The following is a 24,013-nucleotide window of genomic DNA, read 5'->3' on the forward strand; positions in this document are numbered from 1 at the left end:
GACGTCAAGGCGGTCGACCTGGTCGTGAGGAGCAAGAAGATGCCTATGGAATGTCTGACCAAGTAAAACGGGAATGAACACGCCAGACATCGACAAGGACATTGCTTCAGCGCATATTCTCACTTTCTCATGTGTCGTCGATGGATCAATCATAGGCTCATCGGCCAGTGGTTTGCAGCTAATCGGATGTGTACCTTTTTGTATGGACAAGGACAATGATCCACAATGCATGCCGTGCCCGCCAAAACGCAAATTAACCTAGGCCTGCCTTCTCTGCTTCTGTTGCATATATATACACCTCCCCAAGCATCATTGGAACTCACCTCGATCCATCCAGTTTAAGCCCTTCGCTCGATCAGGTATATAGATAGATAGTCTGTGTTGTGTTGGTACAATTACTAATCACTAACCAGAGGATGGAGTTGAGCAGGAGCGTGACCATGGATGTTTCTCTGAGCATCCCTGCTGCCCGCGGCGTGGGCGACGACACCGACAGGAGGGCGCCTCGAAACTCGCCTTCCTTCAAGATCGTGCCGCTGCACGACGAGATGGCCAAGCCATCCCCCGGCGGCCACGCGACCCTCGGCGCCGAAAGGGCGGCGGTGCTCCTCGTGAAGAAGGTGCTGGCGGAGCTGCTGGGGACGTTCTTGCTCCTCTTCGTCCTGCTGTCGGCGCTGATCATGAACGCGACCCACGACGGCGCCCTGGGCCTGCTGGGCGTGGCGGCGACGGCGGGGCTGGCCGTGACGGTGCTCGTGGCGTCGCTGGTCCACATCTCCGGGGCCCACCTGAACCCGGCGATAAGCGTCTCCATGGCCGTGTACGGCTACCTCCCGCGCGCCCACCTCGCGCCCTACATGGCCGCGCAGTTCCTAGGCGCCATCGCCGCGTCCTTCGTGGCCAAGGCGGTCTACCACCCGGCGAACCCCGGCGCCATTGTGGCCACCGTGCCCACGCTCGGCACCGCGGGGACCTTCTTGGTCGAGTTCCTCACCACCTTTGTCCTCCTCTTCGTAATCGTCGCCCACGCCACCGATCCCAAGGCGGTAATAACATCTCCTTGCTCATCGATCTCATTTGCTCAGTTATATGCACTATGGTCTTGCCTTTTGTCCACCAGCTTAATGATGAATTGGACGTTATGGGCCATTGTTTCTTTTCTTCAGGTGAAGGAGCTGATAGCAGTGGCAGCCGGGGCAGCAATCATGATGAACGCCCTTATCTCTGCGTAAGTGAAATCAATCAATCCATCCATCCACGGTTAAATGAATCTGTACTCCAACTGATTTTACGTAGCTAGTACTATAATAAATTACGTATGTATCTGACATAATGCATGCGTGTATGTGACTTTGAGCAGGGAGTCAACGGGAGCGTCCATGAATCCGGCGAGGACGCTGGGGACGGCCATCGCCACCGGGACGTACACCAAGATCTGGGTCTACATGGTGGCGCCGCCGCTCGGAGCCATCGCCGGGACCGGGGCTTACATTGCGCTCAAGCACTGATGCACCGGTCCATCAATGCTTGCACGTTAGGATGAAAAACTCTACCAGAGAATGCTGCTAGGTCTAAAATTTCTAAAAGAAAAATAGAAATTGTGAATTTGCTGATTCATGCAACTAAACAAGGTAAAGAGTGATCAGTGCATAGCTGATAGATGGATCTTTTTTGTTCCCAGTAGCAAAGATTGTGTCTGCACTCTGCAGGCCGGCCGCACGCACGAAATATTCCATTTCGGCAATCTGGCTGACATTTCCCGGGAACATTTTCCCAGCGAACTGCTCCTTATAGCCGCCAGATCTCGCAGCACAAATCTTGGAGCAAACTCGATTCCACATCAGATCTGAGAAAACTTTCGCATCTCACCTCTCCTTATCCATTCCCTCAGCCGCTTGCCCTCCCGTTCGTCCAGGATTACTTGTCGCTGGGAGAGATGGTACTCCCTTCGTCCAAAATTACATGTCGCAGAAATGCATATATCTAGACATATTTTTAGTTCTAGATACATCTATTTCTCAGAAGCCGTGATCCCGTGATCTGAGATTTGCCAGTGCCATCGTAGCCATCTGTGTACCCGTGAGGCGGTCCTCCGCTCGGACTCACGGATGACGTGATGTGAACTTACACTACTTGTGAGGGCGTCAAAGCAAGAGACGGTGTATGGTGGTGTCGTCTGATATAGATCTATCACCGACTGCCGCTTGTGAGGATGTTGCGGTGCTGCGAGAGCGTCCCAAGGGATTTTGGCGATGTCAATGACCTTTCACCTTTGTCAGTGGCCTTATCGCGTGTGCAATGCTGCTAGAATAGTGGAAAGTGGAAGCGACAACACAAGATGACTTCGGTTTTGGTGGTGCTTCTCAGGTACCCGGTCTCGAGCTCCGGGGTGAAAATCCTAGGTGTGACTAGGTGTGACCCTGGTCTGTTATACCTGGTAATGGCGATGGTTTTCATCGTTATCTTGTTGAAGACATTACTTGGATCATGCTCAGACTTTATCTCCAGGGTGAAAGCCCATGATCTAGCCTTCAGTGGTTGGAGCAGGCAACGGCGACGCTTGAGCGCCGTTTCCTTCTTGAAGACGTTGCTTTTAGAGGACATTTATCGTAATCCTTGTATTGTCAAGTGGTGGTTGATGCCCATGGCCGCTGTTGTTTTCCTCGTTCACGGTCTTGATTGCTTTTTTTTTTCTCTTCATCTCAGTCATAGCTTTGGTCTTGTATGACTTTGCTATCTGCTAGCAAGATTGTGTGTGTGTGTGTTAGTGTTGGTTGTGTGCATCTTAGTTATGCAGAGGCCTGTTCATAGTGCATGTATCCCCTTACATTATGAATCAATGAAAACTGCCCTTTATCGAAAAAGATACATCTATTTCTATCCATTTTTGTGACAAGTAATTTGAAACAGAAGGAGTACTTGCAAACATTTTTTATGGCAATTTATATTGCCGCGCTAATGACAATTTTAGTTTGCAAGCACAACAAATTCTGATAAAAAAACAACATTGAAGCAAAATTGTCATGCTTACTAACTAAAATTGTCATCCTCAGCGTCAAAATCATTAACAGTTGCCATACCGCTAGCGAGCGTTAACCAGTTATGTGGGTCCAAAATTGTTCATCATACACTATAAATCTCTAGGAGTAGAGGATGGGCCAGAAAATGCAGAGGGTGCCAAAACGGTGTGTGTATCTTTCATCACCTATTTTGGTGATTTTGTGTACTTGTTTACAATTCCAATGGCTTCTAAACCCATATAAATTTTCATAAATGATTTAGAAGTCAAATCGCGGCTTCTAGGGACTTCGGGTACAATTTGAAGTACCTCTTGGCTCTTGCCATAAAAATATACAGTACCCAGCTAAACTGCAAATCACCAGAAAATTACTATATTCCAGAAAATTACTATATTCCACAAAAACAAACTACATGCTTCTTGCTCTAAAAAGAACATATTTTTGTCTGCACAGACCCAGAATTCCATCTCGCAGACTTCTCTATAGCTTCTACAAACAAAACATGACGTTTTACACCACCAGTTTCCATACAACAATTTGTCTTTGCTTCAGGTCAGTAATATGTAGACCGGAGCTTCAAAAATCTGCTGGTGGTGGGCGAAGAAGCGTTCTTGTTTACAACAGAGGGTGCGGGTTTGTGCAAGAATTCTTGAGCCCAAGTACAACTAACTTGATCCATGTCGTTGAATCGCAACGACAACCTCATTACAGCGTGCACATCTGTAAGAACTTGTAGCCGCAGAGCGCGTTCGTAGGCAATAGTAACAATACCTAAAAGCAACAAAGAATTTTCTTATTAACAAAAAGCTAACACAAAACATATTGAGATACAAGAAGACTGGCATAATGATCAAGGTGACATGTTGTTCAGTAATTTGGTGGGAAACAAACACGTAATAATATTTTGTGCGTTGCGCACAAGTGCTGCCTCATATCAAAATGATGTTCCACTAAAGCATGACTATGGCCAGTAGCAAATACTGCCACATGACACAACTAATCTACGATCAGCCTCAAGACAAGAAGGATTTTTACAGTGCCAAGTGTTGATGCCTTTATTCATAAACTCTTTAACTAATACTCCTATTTTGCAAATTTAACAGCAATGCCCGGCTGCTTCTGTATCTAAGGTTTAGCTTCAGCGCTGTAATACAATTTATGTAGGCACTTCTGCTAAAATGTGGTTTGGGGCTGCATAGGTCCATTACCAGCTAATTCGAAATGGACAATGTTTTCTCAGGATTATATGTGTGACCCAAAGGTGAAGTGCATTAAATGGAAGTAGTTGGCAGTAAAGACTGTCAAGTTAATACTCAAGACGAAATCAAACAAGTGTATCAACTATACCACAAATGGAATATATGACAAAAGACTAGAGGAAATAAGTATAGTACCTGTGTTGACATGGGAGAGCTACAAAGGGAATGCTAGGACTAGAGACACATATAGGACAGTTTGCTTCGTCACCAGAAGAACTTGCTGATTTATCCTTAGAGAAAGGAAGGAGGAACTTCTTTACTGAGGATGAGTTTAAGAGGGGCAGAAGCAAAAGCAACATTTCCTGCAGAAAGTAAGCAATGTTAGCCACCATTTGGAAGTACGCCATGAAACGTCCTACTGAGCAGTGGCGAATCTAGAACCATAGCACCGGGGTGCCGAACAGTGGGATTTGATCTAAAAATCATCATAATCCTAGCAAATACTCCTTAAATAGCATCAGATTGTTGTATATTAAAAATAAGATTGCACTTCTAGAGGGGGTGTCATGCCACCCCCACTAGATCCGCCACTGCTACTGAATACCAAACCAAGTCATTTGAAGTTCTACACTCTAGCATATAGAATCATTCCATTGGGAATAGGAAGCATGCAATCAAGGTTCTCTCAAACATTTTAAGACTAGCATCCTGATATCTCAGGATTCGAGTAAGCAGAAGCATTTATATAAAGTTGCATAGATGAGAAAATGTTGGATAATTAAGTACTTGCAGAGAAGTGATACATCCGTTAATTTTGGTACCTAACATTAATTAGACATGCAGAATGCATGTGAAGTGTGAAATGAACTACATTTACCACTAGAGTAGAAATACTGAACAATGGAATTAATTGCAGATTTCCTAGCTATTAATCCTTAACAGAAATTTACTTTTTATATGTGATAGGAACATTAGAAAGTTTAGAAGTTCCCAAGAATTTCAGAAATATATGTGACATACATTAGTTAGATGTAAGGTGTCATATTGCATACCCTACATGCAAAAGCCTTCATCTAGGTAGTGTGTAATACATTATACATCACAGGGAAACTTCTAGTTACCAGCTATTTTTCACATAGGTACATGCAAAAAAGAGATATACCGAAAACTCATTCCAAACCAGCTGCCGATTCATGTACTCAAAGCTCACTGCTCTGTTCATATTGGGGCTCCCATACACAAGTCTTGCTTTCAGAATTCTTTCCACAAGAGTTTTATACCTGTATAAATATACACAGAAAGCTAAAAAACATATTTGCAAGGATTAAAAAACCAGCAGGATGCTCAAAATCTTAAATGGCTAGCCAGTTCTTGAAATATGATATTCCAACTCATTCAAGTACACTATGTCGTCTATAATGGACTGCCTATGTTCACAATACTAAAACTGTTCCTCAATTGCAAATAATTAATATATCTTCTGTGTTTACATAATCCCAGAATGTACAAAGTAATGAACATAATTAAACAGGTAGAGAAATGATACCTTCCGCCATAAAGAAATGACAACAGGTTAAAGAATGAAACAGCTCTGTATAGTCCTTCAGCGTGCTGCACCATGCCCCAAGCACGATGTGCTAGTGGTCTCTGATACAAAACAGGAGTTATTAGGCAAAAAGGATTTGAAGTTTCCAGAAATAATTTTTAGAAGGTAACCTGTTCTGAATCACCCCATCGACGGAAAGCAGAAAAGGATTGCAATCGGGACAATAAGTATTGGCCACCAACAGTGCTAATACAGTACAAGATCTTTTGAGAAACTGAAAGCCCAGGTCCTTCTAAACCTGTTCTGACTGAAAAATAGGTGGATTTCAGTTATTGCCCAGATAATATTACAAATAGTCAAGTAGTTAAACCGTTAACAGTTAACAAATGGAAAGTCAATTATTTGCCCTCCACTTAGATTGCAATCGAGGATTAACCTTCATTCCCAATGTAGTTGATTCTTTAACCTGCTTCAATGTAATATGTTCATGATTTTCCATTACTTCAGTTTTCCGTCCTTAATCCCCACCAGAAGACATATTTGCTATTTCACACAAAGTCCAAACCAGGGACTGGTTCAACTAATTCTCCCCTCCATACCATGTACAGCTGCGGTGCCACAGACAATCTGCCACTGCTAGCAACGGCAGAGGCTACGAGCAGCGGTGCTGCATGTCATCATGACAACTCACTTCCCTGACTGAATGCTCACGAGCCCATTGGCCTCTACTCCATCTGCGTCTAGGAAGGGGTTGTCTAAGGGCAGTCTCGTGAGTCTTTGCCCCTCCCTCCTAAACTTTTACCACATCAAAATTGCTTCTTTGTTCAATTGATCGTTTCTAATTGGGGGGCTTAAGTGTGTTGTTTCGTGCTCAGTGGAGATGAAGAAGTTAGAAGCCGATGTACCACTGGGGTACGACCTGGCGCTCGATGCCAAACCCAAAATGAAGGCAACCAGGTGCAACAGCAATGAGGCAATGAGTGGCAAAAGAAAAAATGGCACCAAGTAGGCCTTCCCGTCTGGTACTCAATAGATCGTGAATTAATAACATAAAATTTCTGAGCTAGTTGGGTATAAACATGAGAAAGCCTTAGGTTTTGTCCCTTACAAATTAATTTGGTTGAAAATAGTTTCCTAACTGAGCAAAACATTAATATGCCAGTAACAACAGGATTTTCAACAACATATTTTATCCAATGATAATTATCATCTAAATACTTTAAGTTTATGTCTGGGCTTAATGATTCTCGGGCAAAGTCACCTTTACTTCATATCTGAGGTCACTTCAGATCATAAACGTCAAATGTGCCTCTCACATTTGAATACATTGGGAAAAGGATACATAGAAAGTGTCAAACAACATGTATCTGCACACTGTATCTTGTTCGCCCAAAGGACATTATATGGCACAGGAGGTAGAGATGGGGTTTGGTACGTACATCAGAATCTACTATTGTACTGGTAATGAGAATTTTTATAGGTGCGGTCATAGGGTGTTTCGTTGTGTTTATGCTCAATGGATATTATAGAATCCAAAACACACATGCCCTGAGTTAGCTGCAGACAAAGCTCACACCTAAGGATGCTAGGCCCAACCCAACTTCAACGTCATATACTCATACGTGAGTCAACTGAAGTAAGTAAATAAGGGTATTCTGATGCAACGGCGATGCACAGATCAGAATGCAGTCACAAGCAGCTGGTCGCCCTGTACACACTCAACAATCTAAGTTATATTGAGAACAATTCAAATCATGTTACTACTCTAATCAGCACGATTACCATGAACAAAGGCACAAAAACATATCATACACAAAGCAGACCGGAGTTGAGAGAAAATTGCATGGTCAAATACCCTCTTTTCCTGCGATCGGTGCTGCCCGTTCATCTCTATACCTCAAGTTCATGAGTGCATTCCCTGGGGTTGGCTTGTCTACCCAAATTGAGAACCTCCAGATGAGGAACTCAAGGAACGCATCGAGTTCAGGCTCATACTGAAATAAGAGTCCTGGCTGATACCAACAAAAAACATCAGCACTGAAGCTATAAGCAGCAACGCACTTATGTGCAAGCCATGAGAGGAACGCCCAAATCAAGATGATTACTGGAGAAAGTACCTTCATCAAAGAGAATACTTTGACTAACTGCTCTTTCAACATGGCGGACATTTCAACATCAAGCCTCGCAGCGTCAAACTGGTTGACTCTAGATATTGTAATCGGGATCATGGTCTGCATTTACACGAAAGAAATCACAACATGTATAAGCCTCATGGCATAGTGACTATTATCCTGCCCATTCTGGCAAACAGAATCATGAGTCTGCCCCCTTGTTAGGACAGTTATTAATTGTTTCGCTTAACAGTTTGGAAACAAGTTGTGTGCTCATGTTTTAAACTTGTGTGGAAAATAAAGCTGAAGTTTATGTTTGATGTGCAACAAAAGAAAGGTGGGCAAACACCCAGATATTGGAAAGCGGGCTCAGCAATACCAGTTCCAGCCTAGCAATCATTAACATGGTACATGCGGGTTCATATGTACTCCCGAAATTCGGGAGAATAAAAGACATTCCCAAAAGGATAAGGCCAGGGGCAGACCTAGCTAACGTGGGGGCATGGGGGGCTCGGCTGAAGACCCAAAATTATGGAAAATAAACTGTTTCTGGTCTCTACTCCACCACGCGGCAAACAAATCCACTACGAACTGGGAGGAAGGAGAGGCAGATTTGGATGAGATCGGTCGCAGAGAGCAAAGTGAAGGCATGACCAGGAGGAAGATGACGAGAGATCTCCGGCTAGAGGACAGTCACCGCGCGGGATGCGGTAGAAGGGGGTTTTGAGGGCTCGGAAGAAAAAGAAGGGAAGGAAGAGGAGAGCTCACCGCGCCGGCGCTCCGGCCGCCGGAGAAGCAGGAGGTCTGGCCGGATGAAGAGAAGGGTGTCCGCTTTCCTCCTCGTGGACCAGAGGTTCTCTCCTTCTTTTTCTCCGCTTTTTTCAAAGGCAGCTGGTTTAACTTTTTTGGGCATCTGATGGATTGAGGATTTGTTCGGTTTCTGCAGTCTTTTTCTCCGCTTTTTTCAAAGGCAGCTGGTTTAACTTTTTTGGGCATCTGATGGATTGAGGATTTGTTCGGTTTCTGCAGGGATTCGCTTTTGTATGGGGTTACTAATAATAATCGTGCAATGCACGTTTATATTAGATAGGATATTATTTGCATGTTATATCAGGTAAAATATATCTATTGCATGTAGGTATTTTGTAAGATATCAATTATTTTTTTCGAGGTAATGGTAGGGTATTAATTACATGGCAGATTTCATGGGATAGCGTCAAAATCGTGTTTATAACCAATGACAGTGATAGATAATTAGAGTGTTAAATGTGTTTGGTGCTCAACATTGGAGCGATTTAAACTGCTAGATAACATGATTTGACGGCCGAGATGGTTTAAATCTGCCCCTTTGAGTCTTTTTATATTGATATAGATATAGATATAGATACTAGTTAGTATGCACGTGCAACGCACGTTTTCCTTAAAAAACAAGTCAATGCAATATGTTGTCCACAAGTTTTTCATATCTAGATTAGATTACTTGATCACGTACTTTTTTCTATTCTTTGTCTTGCTCAAGATTGCTCTAAATTCAAAATTGTGTTTTTCACTGTGAAATTTTACTAAATTTAAAGACTTTTAGATAAAACCAACTGTGTATTAATAGCAATGGCTTAGAATAAATATTACCACACCGTAGCTTAACAAAAATGATCATAAAAATAATCAGGAATGACACAACTTCTCTTCTCACCTTGGGAGTAGCATGAAAAAATAAATATATTTTTACTTGTCATCTCCTTAGTGTCTTTATTTACTACAAAAAACATGAATACTACAAACTCTTTCTTTGATGGAACAAAATAATAAGCACGACATGCAAATATACAAGTACACAGAGTCAAAGTGACAAAGTCTAACCCGCAAAAAAGAAATGACAAAGTCTAGAGATTTAGATTAAGATTTTACTCACGTCTACACCACCGTGGTGGAGTTTCATCTTGCTACGGCTTGAGCTAAAATGGCCCTTATTTTTCTATTCTGAAATCTTTTGATACACAATGGCGTTTGCAGCAACCATCTTATCAGTGGTGATCAAAGTGGATTCTTATCAATGTGTGTATATTACACATGAGGTTGTGGACATACCTTGGTCAACTGGTCAAATATAACTTCCACCACAATATAAAGTGCCTTGTTCTTCATCAGACAATAGCATTCATCTCGCCATATGACTGCACACGTGAATATCCGCACCATCTGATATGTACAATTCAACTTTCTAGAAATTGCATCAAAGCAACCATGCTTGACTGTTAGAAATAGCAGAGCCCTCTAGGACGCACATGTTGCATCCAAAGCTAGTTGTCGCTATTTCATGGCAGCACCTAAAGAGTTGATGTTCTTCTCATAGGTTCAAGAGCATCTTGTCAATCAGAATACAATGAAAAAGGAGAGAAATAAGTAACCAATTAAGCATCACGGGGAGTTTCTACATAGTTCTTTCATTTTGTAAAACATTAATAGTTGGACTACACATGAAAACTGTATATTGCATACGATGAAAAAGGAGAGAAATAAGTAACCAATTAAGCATCACAGGGAATTTCTACATAGTTATTTCATTTTGTAAAACATTAACAATTGGACTCACATGAAAACTGTATATTCCAAAGTTTAAAAGGTTAATCTTGTACTCCTTGCTTCTCTCAAACCATACATTAGTGCTGGCAACTATGAGCGAGAAGGAATTAGATGGTCGTGCGGGCACGGCACACCCAAGAAAGAAAAAAAAATAGCTAAAGGAATCAGGAATTGGACACATAGCCGTCCAGGGCGCCGTCGTGGGACACTCCCGAGATGACCTCATGCAGGGAGGGCACTGGAGCATAGGGCGTCTAGAAAATTGAGGCGAACACCGTCAAGGGCCATTGTGCGCGCCGATGTTGTTGTTATAGGTGCTGCACACACCATAGAGACCGTCAAGTGTGTGGTAAAGCAGCGCCGGACGACGGCTGTCGCGAGCGCAAGGAAGAAGTCTAAGACGTTGTGCCTGAGGGAGTGCGCCACGGCCTCCCGCACGAAGCCATGCAACACACGGGATGTCGGCTCTCTGAGGCCGGCCGACAACATGACACAGCACTACAGGTCCATCATGGACGCGAACGCCGGGTGGCCGACGATGGCCGGCCTCCACGGGCAGGCCGGACGCCGCCAACTCCGATATGCGACGGAGCATGCCGAGGAACTCCGATATGCGACGGAGCATGCCGAGGAACTCCGATATGCGACGGAGCATGCCGAGGACAGTGTCCCGCAGCCGCGGCTGCAACACATCCCCGTGATGCCACTTGGACGAAAGCAGCAGCGTCGATCCCGGGCTGTGGAGGCGAAGGAGGCGACATTCACGACGATCGTGCCCAACCGGTGCGTCATCAGTGGTTCGTACCTTTCAGCGAGGATCCCTAGGGATCAGTGCGGCACTTTCCTGCGACATCGAGGAGCTTGACCGGAAGCGGCCTTGCCCCAGGAGCCTAGGTGGAAGGCGGTGTGGGGATCTAAAACAAATCCGCGCAATGTTTGGACGGGCTACATGCATAGCTAGCTCCGTTATCGTCTCAAGCTTTGATTGATTTCCTTGCATGCAGGGTCATCAGTTAATCACCATCAAGGAAAAAAAGGAAACAACTCGTAATTTGCTTTTGGGATGTAGCGATCGTTGGGCATTGGGTTGTTTGGCATGATCGTGTGAGGACAGGTCTGCCGGCAGAACATTTCATCTCAACCGTTGAACTCATAGATGTAACGTGGGCAGTTGGATGTGATTTAGTCTGCTAGATCGGACGTTCATAGTTTTCCTGTGTGTACTTTGCGGTGTGTCTATAGAGGAACTCATGTTTAGAGATAGATAAATGTGATCTGGCCAAATATATTTGTATTTTTTGTTTTTCTTCTTTAGCATAGGTGGCAAAACCTGTTTAGGTAGGTCGACTTTAGTCATTGTGTTAAGAAAGTGAATGAACAGTTTATGAGATATAGTTAGTTTCATTTCAGCAAAAGTTTGATTGTAATTGGGTCAATAAAGCTCATAACCCTGATTTAAAATCAATAAAGCACATTATCATAGCTTTTTTTTATGATGATGATGATATCATGGGATCGAAACAAACCAAGGTAAAAACAACTATATGTTATTAACTGCGTAAGGAATATTACAATAAGGGGATGCCAAAGGTTATTAAACGTGTCACGCGGATAAAAAAGAAGACATCAAACCTGCGTAAAAAGTGACTAGGTTCTATTCATGGCGCTAAGAGGATACAAGAAAGAGGCGTCAAGTTTATTAATCGCATCAAGAGAATACGAGAAATAGGCGACAAACCCACGTAAAAAATGACTAGGCTTTATTAATGGCGCCATGAGGATACGAGAAAGAGGCGCCAAACTCACGTAAAAATAACATAGTTTTTTCCTCACACTGTCTGGCAAGGTCATTGTTTCCTACTGCGTCGAGTCACCTGCTCAGCATGTGTGTATGGTGGGTGGGAGGGGGGGGGGTGTGTGCGCAGGTGTGTGTGCGCAGGTGTGTGTGTTGGAAGGGGAGCTTACAAGGGGGTCATCTCATGGATTTAAAGATCAAATCTATTGCTCGATGTGTCAAATGATGGCCGCGGCGGAAAAATTTGAACAATATTCTCCCGATCACTTTCTCAGGAAAAACATTTCATTGGTTGGTAAAAACATACTCGAATGATCGGCAACACTATCATCAAATATGGTTGAAGCCTTGAAGGTGAGAGTGGTTATTTCGTTCTGTTTGTTTTTTGAACACCACCTCTTATATTAATTAATCACAAGAGACGATACAATCGTTCGTTACATAATTCACTACACAAGGCGAAACATCATTAACAAGAATGCCATTCGATCTATTGTCAAAGCAAAACTTTGCAACTAAATGTGCTACCCCATTGGCCGAGCGGCTAATCTTATTAATCTATAAACTATTAATCAGCTTGGAGATACTCATTGCTTCGTTCTTCAAATCGAACAAAGAGGACTTGTTAAAAAACTCATTTGCAAGGGACGCAATAGCAAACGTACAGTCAGTCTCTAAAACTATAGGATTGTGAAGAGTAATACCTATATAGAGACCGACAATGCATGCTCTTAGCTCTGCTTCCTCCACACTTTTACGGCATCCAATAAAATCCCAAGAAGATATAATGACATTCCCAGAAGAATCTCCGACCACCACACCCACACTTGCAGCGATGATGCTCTCCACAAAGCTTGTGTCGACATTTATCTTGATATAACCCGGTGGTGAGGCCTTCCTGTTGGGGAATGCAGTATTTCAAAAAATCCTACAATCACGCAAGATCTATCTACGGATGCATAGCAACGAGAGGGGAGAGTATGTCTACGTACCCTTGTAGACCGAAAGCGGAAGTGTTAAGAAACGCGATTGAGGTAGTCGAACGTCTTTGCGATCCAACCGATCAAGCACCGAACGCACATCACCTCCATGATCTGCACACGTTCAGCTCGGTGGCATCCCTTGTACTCTTGATCCAGTTGAAGCCGAGGGAGAGTTTCGTCAGCACGACGGCGTGTTGACGATGATGATGAAGTTACCGGTGCAGGGCTTCGCCTAAGCACTACAACGATATGACCGAGGTGTGTATCTGTGGAGGGAGGCACTGCACATGTCTAAAACAATTGTCAACTTGTGTGTCTATGGGGTGCCCCCTCCCCCGTATATAAAGGAGGGGAGGAGGGGGCCAGCCGGCCTCATGGTGCGCCCCCAAGGTGGGATTCCTACTCCCACTAGGAGTAGGTTTCCCCCCTTTCCTAGTCCTAATAGGAGGGGGAAGGAAGGGGAAGAGGAGAGGAAGGAAAGGGGGCTGGCCCCCCTCCCAATTCGGATTGGTCTTGGGGGCGCGCCCCCACCTCTTGGCCACCTCCTCTCTCTCCCACTAAAATCCATGTAGGCCCATTAAGCCCCGAGGGTTCCGGTAACCCCCTGGTACTCCGGTATATGCCCGAACTCATCCGAAACCATTTCGGTGTCCAAACATAACCTTCCAATATATCAATTTTCATGTCTTGACCATTTCAAGACTCCTCATCATGTCCGTGATCACATCCAGGACTCCGAACTAACTTTGGTACATCAAAACACATAAACTCATAATATCGATTGTCATCGAACGTTAAGCGTGCAGACCCTACGGGTTCGAGAACTATGTAGACATGACCGAGACTCATCTCCGGTCAATAACCAATAGTGGAACCTGGATGCTCATATTGGTTCCTACATATTGTACGAAGATCTTTATCGGTCAAACCGCATAACAACATACATTTGTTCCCGTTGTCATCCGTATGTTACTTGCCCGAGATTTGATCATCAGTATCATCATACCTAGTTCAATCTCGTTACTAGCAAGTCTCTTTACTCGTTCCGTAATGCAACATCCCGCAACTAACTCATTAGTGACATTGCTTGCAAGGCTTATAGTGATGTGCATTACCGAGAGGGCCCAGAGATACCTCTCCGACAATCAGAGTGACAAATCCTAATCTCGATCTATGCCAACTCAACAAACACCATCGTAGACACCTGTAGAGCATCTTTATAATCACCCAGTTACGTTGTGACGTTTGATAGCACACAAGGTGTTCCTCCAGTATTCGGGAGTTGCATAATCTCATAGTTAGAGGAACATGTATAAGTCGTGATGAAAGCATTAGCAATAAAACTAAACGATCATTTGTGTTAAGCTAACGGATGGATCTTGTCCATCACATCATTCTCTAATGATGTGATCCCGTCCATCAAATGACAACACATGTCTATGGTCAGGAAACTTAACCATCTTTGATTAATGAGCTAGCTAGTCAAGTAGAGGCATACTAGTGACACTCTGTTTGTCTATGTATTCACACATGTACTAAGTTTCCGGTTAATACAATTCTAGCATGAATAATAAACATTTATCATGATATAAGGAAATATAAATAACAACTTTATTATTGCCTCTAGGGCATATTGTCGGATTTTGGGTTCCGGCAAAACCCTCAAGGTCCAAACACTGGGGTGCGCGCGAAGATCTCTCCCTCACCGATCACGCCCTCACACACTTCGCGATCTCTAGGCTAGGCACACGAACTCACAACACACGAGACACAAGATTTATACTGGTTCAGGCCACCGTTGTGGTGTAATACCCTACTCTAGTGTGGTGGTGGTGGATTGCCTTTTGGGCTGAGGATGAACAATACAAGGGGAAGAACATCCTCCTGAGGAGAGGTGTTCTTGTGCTTGGTGGGTGTGAGGCTAAGGATAGAATGGCTCCGATCCAAGATGAGGTCGATCTAGTTCTCCTCTGTGGTGGCTAATCCTATTTATAGATGCCCTAGTCCTCTCCCCAAATATTGAGCGGGAAGGGAGCCAACAACGGCCAATTTGAAAGGGGACAGCTAGTACAGCTTATCCTGACAAAAGTAGTCTTCGCCTGCCAAAGGCTCTGGTGGTGACGCCGTCTTGGGCTCCACAGTGACCTCCGTGTTGCCGTCCTGCTGGTCTGGGTCTTGTTGCACCGATATGGAAACCTTTGCCTGATGCCTCGGAACTCCTCGCTTGCGCTTGCCTCCTTAGCACCAAAGAGGAAACAATGACACTGTGCACACTGGCGCCCGCCTGGTCTCGATCGTCATGGCTCACGTCATTGGAACCTCGTGAGGCTTGCCTGGCCTCGATCTCTTCGCCCCTCGCGAGCCGGCCTGGTGAGGTCGCTCCTGAGGAGGTCTTGTGTCGTCCGCCTCGCGAGGCTTGGCCCCTCGCGAGGGTCTTGAATGCTTGTTGGTGAAGATGGGCCGTACGGGCCCGCTCGCAAAGCCACGCTATGGGCCGCAGGCAGGCAAGTCTGGGGACCCCCGTTTCCAGAACACCGACAGTAGCCCCCGGGCCCAAGGCGCGCTCGGGCTTGGCTTCGAGGCGAAGCGAAAGGGCAAGCGCGGAGCGCCGTGAGCCCCAATAGCCTGCGGCCTTGGTCGACGCGTGGCGGTTGATTGGACGTGGGTGTTGTCGTGGATCTAAGACTGACAGTAGAATGGGGGTAGGTATGAGGAGGCAAGATCCTAGTTATGGCGAAGTTGTACACACGAGTTTTACGAGTTCAGGCCCTTCGCGGAGGAAGTAACAGCCCTACGTCTCGGTGCCCTGAGGCGGTCGATTGGATTACGTACGTGTGTGTGTGTGTGTTTACAGAGGGTGCCAACCCTTGTCTCAGTGGAGGGGGTGGCTTATATAGAGTGCGCCAGGACCCCAGCCAGCCCACGTTACAAGGGGTTTGAGGTACATAAAGAGGTGGCGTTATTGGTAACGCTAGCCTTAAATTCCTTAATGTCCTTAAAGACTACAGAGTGGATGCTTGCCCGTTGCTGTTCTAGACGACCCCTGGTCTTCAAACATGTCGAATGGATTCTTGCATGGTCGAATGATCGAGTGGTTGAGTGACCCAAAGAAGGAGGGGTCTCCGAGTGACTAGTAGGTCGAGTGGATTGCACTCGACACCTTTGTTGGACCCTCCCTGTTGTCTCTTGAGCTTCTTTGCTTCTAAGACAGTGACCTTGGACAGGACGTATAGGTCAGGCCTATTACCCTACCCCAGGTCTATGTCCTCATCATTAGCCCCCGAATGGATTGAGGTCCGAGTGAAAAGAAAGTTGAAGTTGATCTTGCTTCGATCGGAATGTTTATCACCTATTTATCTATGAACAGAAGTCAGTGTTGGAACTTTGCTTCGTTTCAGTCACCTTGATCGATTCAGAAATTGTCGATTGGTTTTATAATGTCACCTGTTGAGTGTTGTCTTCGACGCGAAATCTTTGGCGTGATTGTTACGGCGGATCCTAGATTTCGCAGGATTCGAAAATTCGGGGGAAGCGCGCCGGGCGGAGCGCGCCGTGGCAAGCGGAGTGGATAAACATGAACGTTTCGATTTCCGCAGCACCTTTTTCGCCACGTATCCCGCGTGCGACTGTTGGGGGATTTGACAGGATCACCCGGGCCCACGCGTCAGCCACTCGGAAGTGGGCCTTTAAAAGCGATGAGGCCGAGGTGTTTGCACTGTGCACGTCCATTCTCCTTCTTCCCCCTCTTGTTCTCCCATCACATCCGGCTTCTCCACTCTCGAGGCCGCCGCTCCGCCGCCATGGGGAAGGAAAAGAGGGCGGCGCTAGAACGCGCGAAGAAGGCAGCGGGGGCGGTGAAAGGCAAGAAGACGAATCGGGGATCTTCGTCGCGCTCGGGGCTGCTGAGGGAGTCCTGGATTAGGGGGTCTCCGGATAGCCGGACTATCTCCATTGGCCGGGCTGTTAGACTATGAAGATACAAGATTGAAGACTTCGTCTCGTGTCCGGATGGGACTCTACTTGGCGTGGAAGGCAAGCTAGGCAATACGGATATGGATACCTCCTCCTTTGTTACCGACCTTGTGTAACCCTAACCCTCTTCGGTGTCTATATAAACCGAAGGGTTTTAGTCCGTAGGACAACAACCACAACATACAATCATACCATAGGCTAGCTTCTAGGGTTTAGCGTCTCTGATCTCGTGGTAGATCTACTCTTGTACTACCCATATCATCAATATCAATCAAGCAGGACGTAGGGTTTTACCTCCATCAAGAGGGCTTGAACCTGGGTAAAACATCGTGCCCCCTGCCTCCTGTTACCATCCGTCCTAGACGCACAGTTCGGAACCCCCTACCCGAGATCCGCCGGTTTTGACACCGACATTGGTGCTTTCATTGAGAGTTCCTCTGTGTCGTCGCCATTAGGCTTGATGGCTCCTACTATCATCGATAGCGATGCGGTCTAGGGTGAGACTTTTCTACCCAGACAGATCTTCGTATCGGCGGCTTTGCACTGCGGGCTAATTCGCTTGGCCATTTGGAGCAGATTGAAAGCTACGCCCCTGGCCATCAGGTCAGATTTGGAAGTTTGAACTACACTGCCGACATCCGCGGAGACTTGATCTTCGACGGATTCGAGCCACATCCGGGCGCGCCACACTGTCACGATGGGTATGAACTAGCTCTGCCGCCGAACAGTACCCCAGAGGCCGCGCCCGCATCAGCTCCGACCCTTAGCTCAGAGCCAACTGCGCCAATCGAGGATGGGTGGTTAGACACCGCCTCAGGGGCTGCAGTCTCAACGATGATCAAGCCGAACACCAGCCTAATCCTCTGCGCACCCCGTGACCCCAAGGTGCCGGACTCTTTTTCTGACTCCGAACCGCCCGCGCCCCGGCCAATCGAATCCGATTGGGCGCCGATCATGGAATTCACCGCCGCGGATATCTTTCAGCACTCGCCCTTCAGTGACATTCTGAATTCACTAAGGTCTCTCTCTTTGTCAGGAGAGCCCTGGCCGGATTATGGCCAATAGGATTGGGATGTGGACGACGAAGAAATTTGACGCCCACCCACCACCCACTTAATAGCCACTATCGATGACTCAACCGACATGCTCGACTTCGACTCCGAATACATCGACGGTATGGACGACGATGCGGGAGGCAAAGAGGAACCACCGCCCACAGGGCGCTGGACGTCCACCTCATCATATGATGTATACATGGTGGACACACCAAAAGAAGACGACGACGAGGAACAGAAGGACGCTTGTTCCCTCGAGAAGCAGTCAAAGCGGCGGCGCAAGCGCCGCCCCAAATCCCGCCTCGGCAGAAATAACAATCATATAGACCCAGCGTTGGAGCAGGGCGAACCACCGCCGGACCACGGCAATACGGAGAATCAAACCGAGCAAACCAATTCTGTCAAAGATGATAGTCCGGACGACATAACGCTGGACAAGCACCCGGAGCAGCAGAATGCCCGCCAAAGGCTTGTTGCCACCGCGAGGAGTCTGAAAAAGCAGAAGCAAAGGCTCAAGGCTGCGCAGGACACACTCCAAATCAGATGGAGTAAAGTACTCAACACAGTAGAGAAGTACGGCGGCAATCGCCCCACCAAGAGCTGAAGGAAATATGCCCTATAGGCAATAATAAAGTTATTTATTATTTCCTTATATCATGATAAATGTTTATTATTCATGCTAGAATTGTATTAACCGGAAACATAATACATGTGTGAATACATAGACAAACAGAGTGTCACTAGTATGCCTCTACTTGACTAGCTCGTTAATCAAATATGGTTATGTTTCCTAACCATGGACAAAGAGTTGTTATTTGATTAACGGGATCACATCATTAGGTGAATGATCTGATTGACATGACCCATTCCATTAGCTTAGCACCCGATCGTTTAGTATGTTGCTATTGCTTTCTTCATGACTTATACATGTTCCTATGACTATGAGATTATGCAACTCCCGTTTGCCGGAGGAACACTTTGTGTGCTATCAAACGTCACAACGTAACTGGGTGATTATAAAGGTGCTCTACAGGTGTCTCCAAAGGTACATGTTGGGTTGGCGTATTTCGAGATTAGGATTTGTCACTCCGATTGTCGGAGAGGTATCTCTAGGCCCTCTCGGTAATGCACATCACATAAGCCTTGCAAGTATAACAACTAATGAGTTAGTTGTGAGATGATGTATTACGGAACGAGTAAAGAGACTTGCCCGTAACGAGATTGAATTAGGTATTGGATACCGACGATCGAATCTCGGGCAAGTAACATACCGATGACAAAGGGAACAACGTATGTTATTATGCGGTCTGACCGATAAAGATCTTCGTAGAATATGTAGGAGCCAATATGAGCATCCAGGTTCCGCTATTGGTTATTGACCGGAGACATGTCTCGTTCATGTCTACATTGTTCTCGAACCGTAGGGTCCGCACGCTTAAGGTTTCGATGACAGTTATATTATGAGTTTATGAGTTTTGATGTACCGAAGGAGTTCGGAGTCCCGTATGAGATCGGGGACATAACGAGGAGTCTCGAAATGGTCGAGATGTAAAGATCGATATATTGGACGACTATATTCGGACTTCGGAAAGGTTCCGAGTGATTCGGCTATTTTTCGGAGTACCAGAGAGTTACGGGAATTCGCCGGGAGAAGTATTGGGCCTTATTGGGCCATACGGGAAAGAGAGAGGGGCTGCCTAGGGCAGGCCGCGCCCCCCCCCAAGGCCTAGTCCGAATTGGACTAGGGAGAGGGGCTGCGCCCCTTCCTTGTTTCCTACTCCTACTACATGGAAGGACTCCTAGTTGAACTAGGAAAGGGGGAATCCTGCTCCTGGTGGGAGTAGGACTCCCCTAGGGCACGCCATAGAGAGGGCCGACCCTCCCCTCCTCCACTCCTTTATATACGGGGGCAGGGGGCACCCCATAGACACACAAGTTGATCTTCGTGATCGTTCCTTAGCCGTGTGCGGTGCCCCCTCCACCATATTCCACCTCGGTCATATTGTAGCGGTGCTTAGGCGAAGCCCTGCGACGGTAGAACATCAAGATCGTCACCACGCCGTCGTGCTGACGGAACTCCTCCCCGACGCTTTGCTGGATCGGAGCCCGGGGATCGTCATCGAGCTGAACGTGTGCCAAGAACTCGGAGGTGCCGGAGTAACGGTGCTTGGATCGGTCGGACCGTGAAGACGTACGACTACATCAACCACGTTGCTAACGCTTCCGTTGTCGATCTACAAGGGTACATAGATCACACTCTCCCCTCTCGTTGCTATGCATCACCATGATCTTGCGTGTGCGTAGGAAATTTTTTGAAATTACTACGAAACCCAACAGTGGCATCCGAGCCTAGGTTTTATGTGTTGATGTTATATGCACGAGTAGAACACAAGTGAGTTGTGGGCGATATAAGTCATACTGCTTACCAGCATGTCATACTTTGGTTCGGCGGTATTGTTGGACGAAGCGGCCCGGACCGACATTACGCGTACGCTTACGCGAGACCGGTTCTCCCGACGTGCTTTGCACAAAGGTGGCTAGCGGGTGACAGTTTCTCCAACTTTAGTTGAACCGAGTGTGGCTACGCCCGGTCCTTGCGAAGGTTAAAACAGCACCAACTTGACAAACTATCGTTGTGGTTTTGATGCGTAGGTAAGATTGGTTCTTGCTTAAGCCCGTAGCAGCCACGTAAAACTTGCAACAACAAAGTAGAGGACGTCTAACTTGTTTTTGCAGGGCATGTTGTGATGTGATATGGTCAAGACATGATGCTAAATTTTATTGTATGAGATGATCATGTTTTGTAACCGAGTTATCGGCAACTGGCAGGAGCCATATGGTTGTCGCTTTATTGTATGCAATGCAATCGCGCTGTAATGCTTTACTTTATCACTAAGCGGTAGCGATAGTCGTGGAAGCATAAGATTGGCGAGACGACAACGATGCTACGATGGAGATCAAGGTGTCGCGCCGGTGACGATGGTGATCATGACGGTGCTTCGAAGATGGAGATCACAAGCACAAGATGATGGTGGCCATATCATATCACTTATATTGATTGCATGTGATGTTTATCTTTTATGCATCTTATCTTGCTTTGATTGACGGTAGCATTATAAGATGATCTCTCACTAATTATCAAGAAGTGTTCTCCCTGAGTATGCACCGTTGCGAAAGTTCTTCGTGCTGAGACACCACGTGATGATCGGGTGTGATAGGCTCTATGTTCAAATACAACGGGTGCAAAACAGTTGCACACGCAGAATACTCAGGTTATACTTGACGAGCCAAGCATATACAGATATGGCCTCGGAACACGGAGACCGAAAGGTCGAGCATGAATCATATAGCAGATATGATCAACATAGCGATGTTCACCAATGAAACTACTCCATCTCACGTGATGATCGGACATGGTTTAGTTGATTTGGATCACGTAATCACTTAGAGGATTAGAGGGATGTCTATCTAAGTGGGAGTTCTTAAGTAATATGATTAATTGAACTTAAATTTATCATGAACTTAGTCCTGGTAGTATTTTGCAAATTATGTTGTAGATCAATAGCTCGCGTTGTTGCTTCCCTGTGTTTATTTTGATATGTTCCTAGAGAAAATTGTGTTGAAAGATGTTAGTAGCAATGATGCGGATTGGATCCGTGATCTGAGGTTTATCCTCATTGCTGCACAGAAGAATTATGTCCTTGATGCACCGCTAGGTGACGGACCTATTGCAGGAGCAGATGCAGACGTTATGAACGTTTGGCTAGCTCAATATGATGACTACTTGATAGTTTAGTGCACCATGCTTAATGGCTTAGAATCGGGACTTCAAAGACGTTTTGAACGTCATGGACCATATGAGATGTTCCAGGAGTTGAAGTTAATATTTCAAGCAAATACCCGAGTTGAGAGATATGAAGTCTCCAACAAGTTCTATAGCTAAAAGATGGAGGAGAATCGCTCAACTAGTGAGCATGTGCTCAGATTGTCTGAGTACTACAATCGCTTGAATCAAGTGGGAGTTAATCTTCCAGATAAGATAGTGATTGACAGAATTCTCTAGTCACCATCACCAAGTTAGTAGAACTTCGTGATGAACTATGATATGCAAGGGATGACGGAAACGATTCCCAAGCTTTTCGTGATGCGGAAATCGACGAAGGTAGAAATCAAGAAAAACATCAAGTGTTGATGGTAGACAAGACCACTAGTTTCAAGAAAAGGGCAGAGGGAAGAAGGGGAACTTCAAGAAGAACAGCAAGCAAGTTGCTGCTCGAGTGAAGAAGCCCAAGTCTGGTCCTAAGCCTGAGACTAAGTGCTTCTACTGCAAAGGGACTGGTCACTGGAAGCGGAACTACCCCAAGTGATTGGCGGATAAGAAGGATGGCAAAGTGAACATAAGTATATTTGATATACATGTTATTGATGTGTACTTTACTAGTGTTTATAGCAACCCCTCAGTATTTGATACTAGTTCAGTTGCTAAGATTAGTAACTCGAAACGGGAGTTGCAGAATAAACAGAGACTAGTTAAGGGTGAAGTGACGATGTGTGTTGGAAGTGGTTCCAAGATTGATATGATCATCATCGCAAACTCCCTATACTTTCGAGATTAGTGTTGAACCTAAATAAGTGTTATTTGGTGTTTGCGTTGAGCATGAATATGATTTGATCATGTTTATTGCAATACGGTTATTCATTTAAGTTAGAGAACAATTTTTGTTCTGTTTACATGAATAAAACCTTCTATGGTCATACACACCAACGAAAATGGTTTGTTGGATCTCGATTGTAGTGATACACATATTCATAATATTGAAGCCAAAAGATGCAAAGTTAATAATGATAGTGCAACTTATTTGTAGCACTGTCGTTTAGGTCATATTGGTGTAAAGCGCATGAAGAAACTCCATGCTGATGGGATTTTGGAATCACTTGATTATGAATCACTTGATGCTTGCGAACCATGCCTCATGGGCAAGATGACTAAGACTCCGTTCTCCGGAGCGAGCAACTGACTTATTGGAAATAATACATACTGATGTATGTGGTCCGATGAGTGTTAAGGCTCACGGCAAGTATTGTTATTTTCTGAACTTCACAGATGATTTGAGCAGATATGGGTATATCTACTTGATTAGACATAAGTCTGAAACATTTGAAAAATTCAAAGAATTTCAGAGTAAAGTGGAAAATCATCGTGACAAGAAAATAAAGTTTCTACGATCTGATCGCGGAGACAAATATTTGAGTTACGAGTTTGGTATTCAATTAAAACAATGTGGAATAGTTTCACAAACTCATGCCACATGGAACACCTCAGCATAATGGTGTGTACGAACATCATAACCGTACTTTATTGGATATAGTGCAACCTATGGTGTTTCTTACCGATTTACCACTATCGTTTTGGGGTTATGCATTAAAGACAGCTGCATTCACGTTAAAAAGGGCACCATCTAAGTCCGTTGAGACGACACAATCTGAACTGTGGTTTGGCAAGAAACCAAAGTTGTCGTTTCTTAAAGTTTGGGGCAGCGATGCTTATGTGAAAAAGTTTCATCCTGATAAGCTGAAACCCAAATTGGAGAAATGTGTCTTCATAGGATACCCAAAGGAGACTGTTGGGTACACCTTCTATCACAGATCCGAAGGCAAGACTTTTGTGGCTAAATTCGGAATCTTTCCAGAGAAGGAGTTTCTCTCGAAAGAAGTGAGTGGGAGGAAAGTAGAAAACTTGATAAGGTAA

At 45.4% G+C, this 24,013-nt stretch overlaps 2 protein-coding genes across 2 annotated transcripts; one reads left to right on the forward strand and one right to left on the reverse strand.

Annotated features, from left to right (window-relative positions):
* The first annotated feature begins 338 nt into the window (after positions 1-338).
* On the forward strand, positions 339-1,596 carry LOC123154884 (aquaporin NIP3-2). Its single transcript, XM_044573501.1, has 3 exons — positions 339-1,046; positions 1,167-1,228; positions 1,361-1,596. Exons 1-3 carry the CDS (start codon positions 417-419, stop codon positions 1,506-1,508), a joined length of 840 nt encoding a protein of 279 aa, XP_044429436.1. The 5' UTR covers positions 339-416; the 3' UTR covers positions 1,509-1,596.
* A 1,769-nt stretch (positions 1,597-3,365) lies between these two features.
* Positions 3,366-8,860, reverse strand: LOC123147392 (peroxisome biogenesis protein 2). The gene is made up of 8 exons (XM_044566628.1): positions 8,645-8,860; positions 7,883-7,996; positions 7,621-7,777; positions 5,936-6,072; positions 5,766-5,866; positions 5,382-5,499; positions 4,415-4,581; positions 3,366-3,791 (listed from the first exon to the last, which is right to left on the reverse strand). Exons 2-8 carry the CDS (start codon positions 7,991-7,993, stop codon positions 3,686-3,688), a joined length of 897 nt encoding a protein of 298 aa, XP_044422563.1. The 5' UTR covers positions 7,994-7,996; positions 8,645-8,860; the 3' UTR covers positions 3,366-3,685.
* Positions 8,861-24,013: the final 15,153 nt, after the last annotated feature.

This window comes from Triticum aestivum, chromosome 7A (assembly GCF_018294505.1).
Source record: "Triticum aestivum cultivar Chinese Spring chromosome 7A, IWGSC CS RefSeq v2.1, whole genome shotgun sequence".
Classification (NCBI taxonomy): Eukaryota; Viridiplantae; Streptophyta; class Magnoliopsida; order Poales; family Poaceae; genus Triticum; species Triticum aestivum.

Bases quoted from the DNA above. Each gene is read 5' to 3' on its own strand.
- LOC123154884 (XM_044573501.1), top strand. From the start codon at position 417: ATGGAGTTGAGCAGGAGCGTGACCATGGATGTTTCTCTGAGCATCCCT. The intron at 1,047-1,166 runs GTAATAACATCT...TCTTTTCTTCAG, and splicing joins ACGCCACCGATCCCAAGGCG to GTGAAGGAGCTGATAGCAGT. The intron at 1,229-1,360 runs GTAAGTGAAATC...GACTTTGAGCAG, and splicing joins ATGAACGCCCTTATCTCTGC to GGAGTCAACGGGAGCGTCCA.
- LOC123147392 (XM_044566628.1), bottom strand. From the start codon at position 7,993: ATGATCCCGATTACAATATCTAGAGTCAACCAGTTTGACGCTGCGAGG. The intron at 7,778-7,882 runs GTACTTTCTCCA...TGTTGGTATCAG, and splicing joins AAGTATTCTCTTTGATGAAG to CCAGGACTCTTATTTCAGTA. The intron at 5,500-5,765 runs GTATCATTTCTC...ATATTTATACAG, and splicing joins TCATTTCTTTATGGCGGAAG to GTATAAAACTCTTGTGGAAA.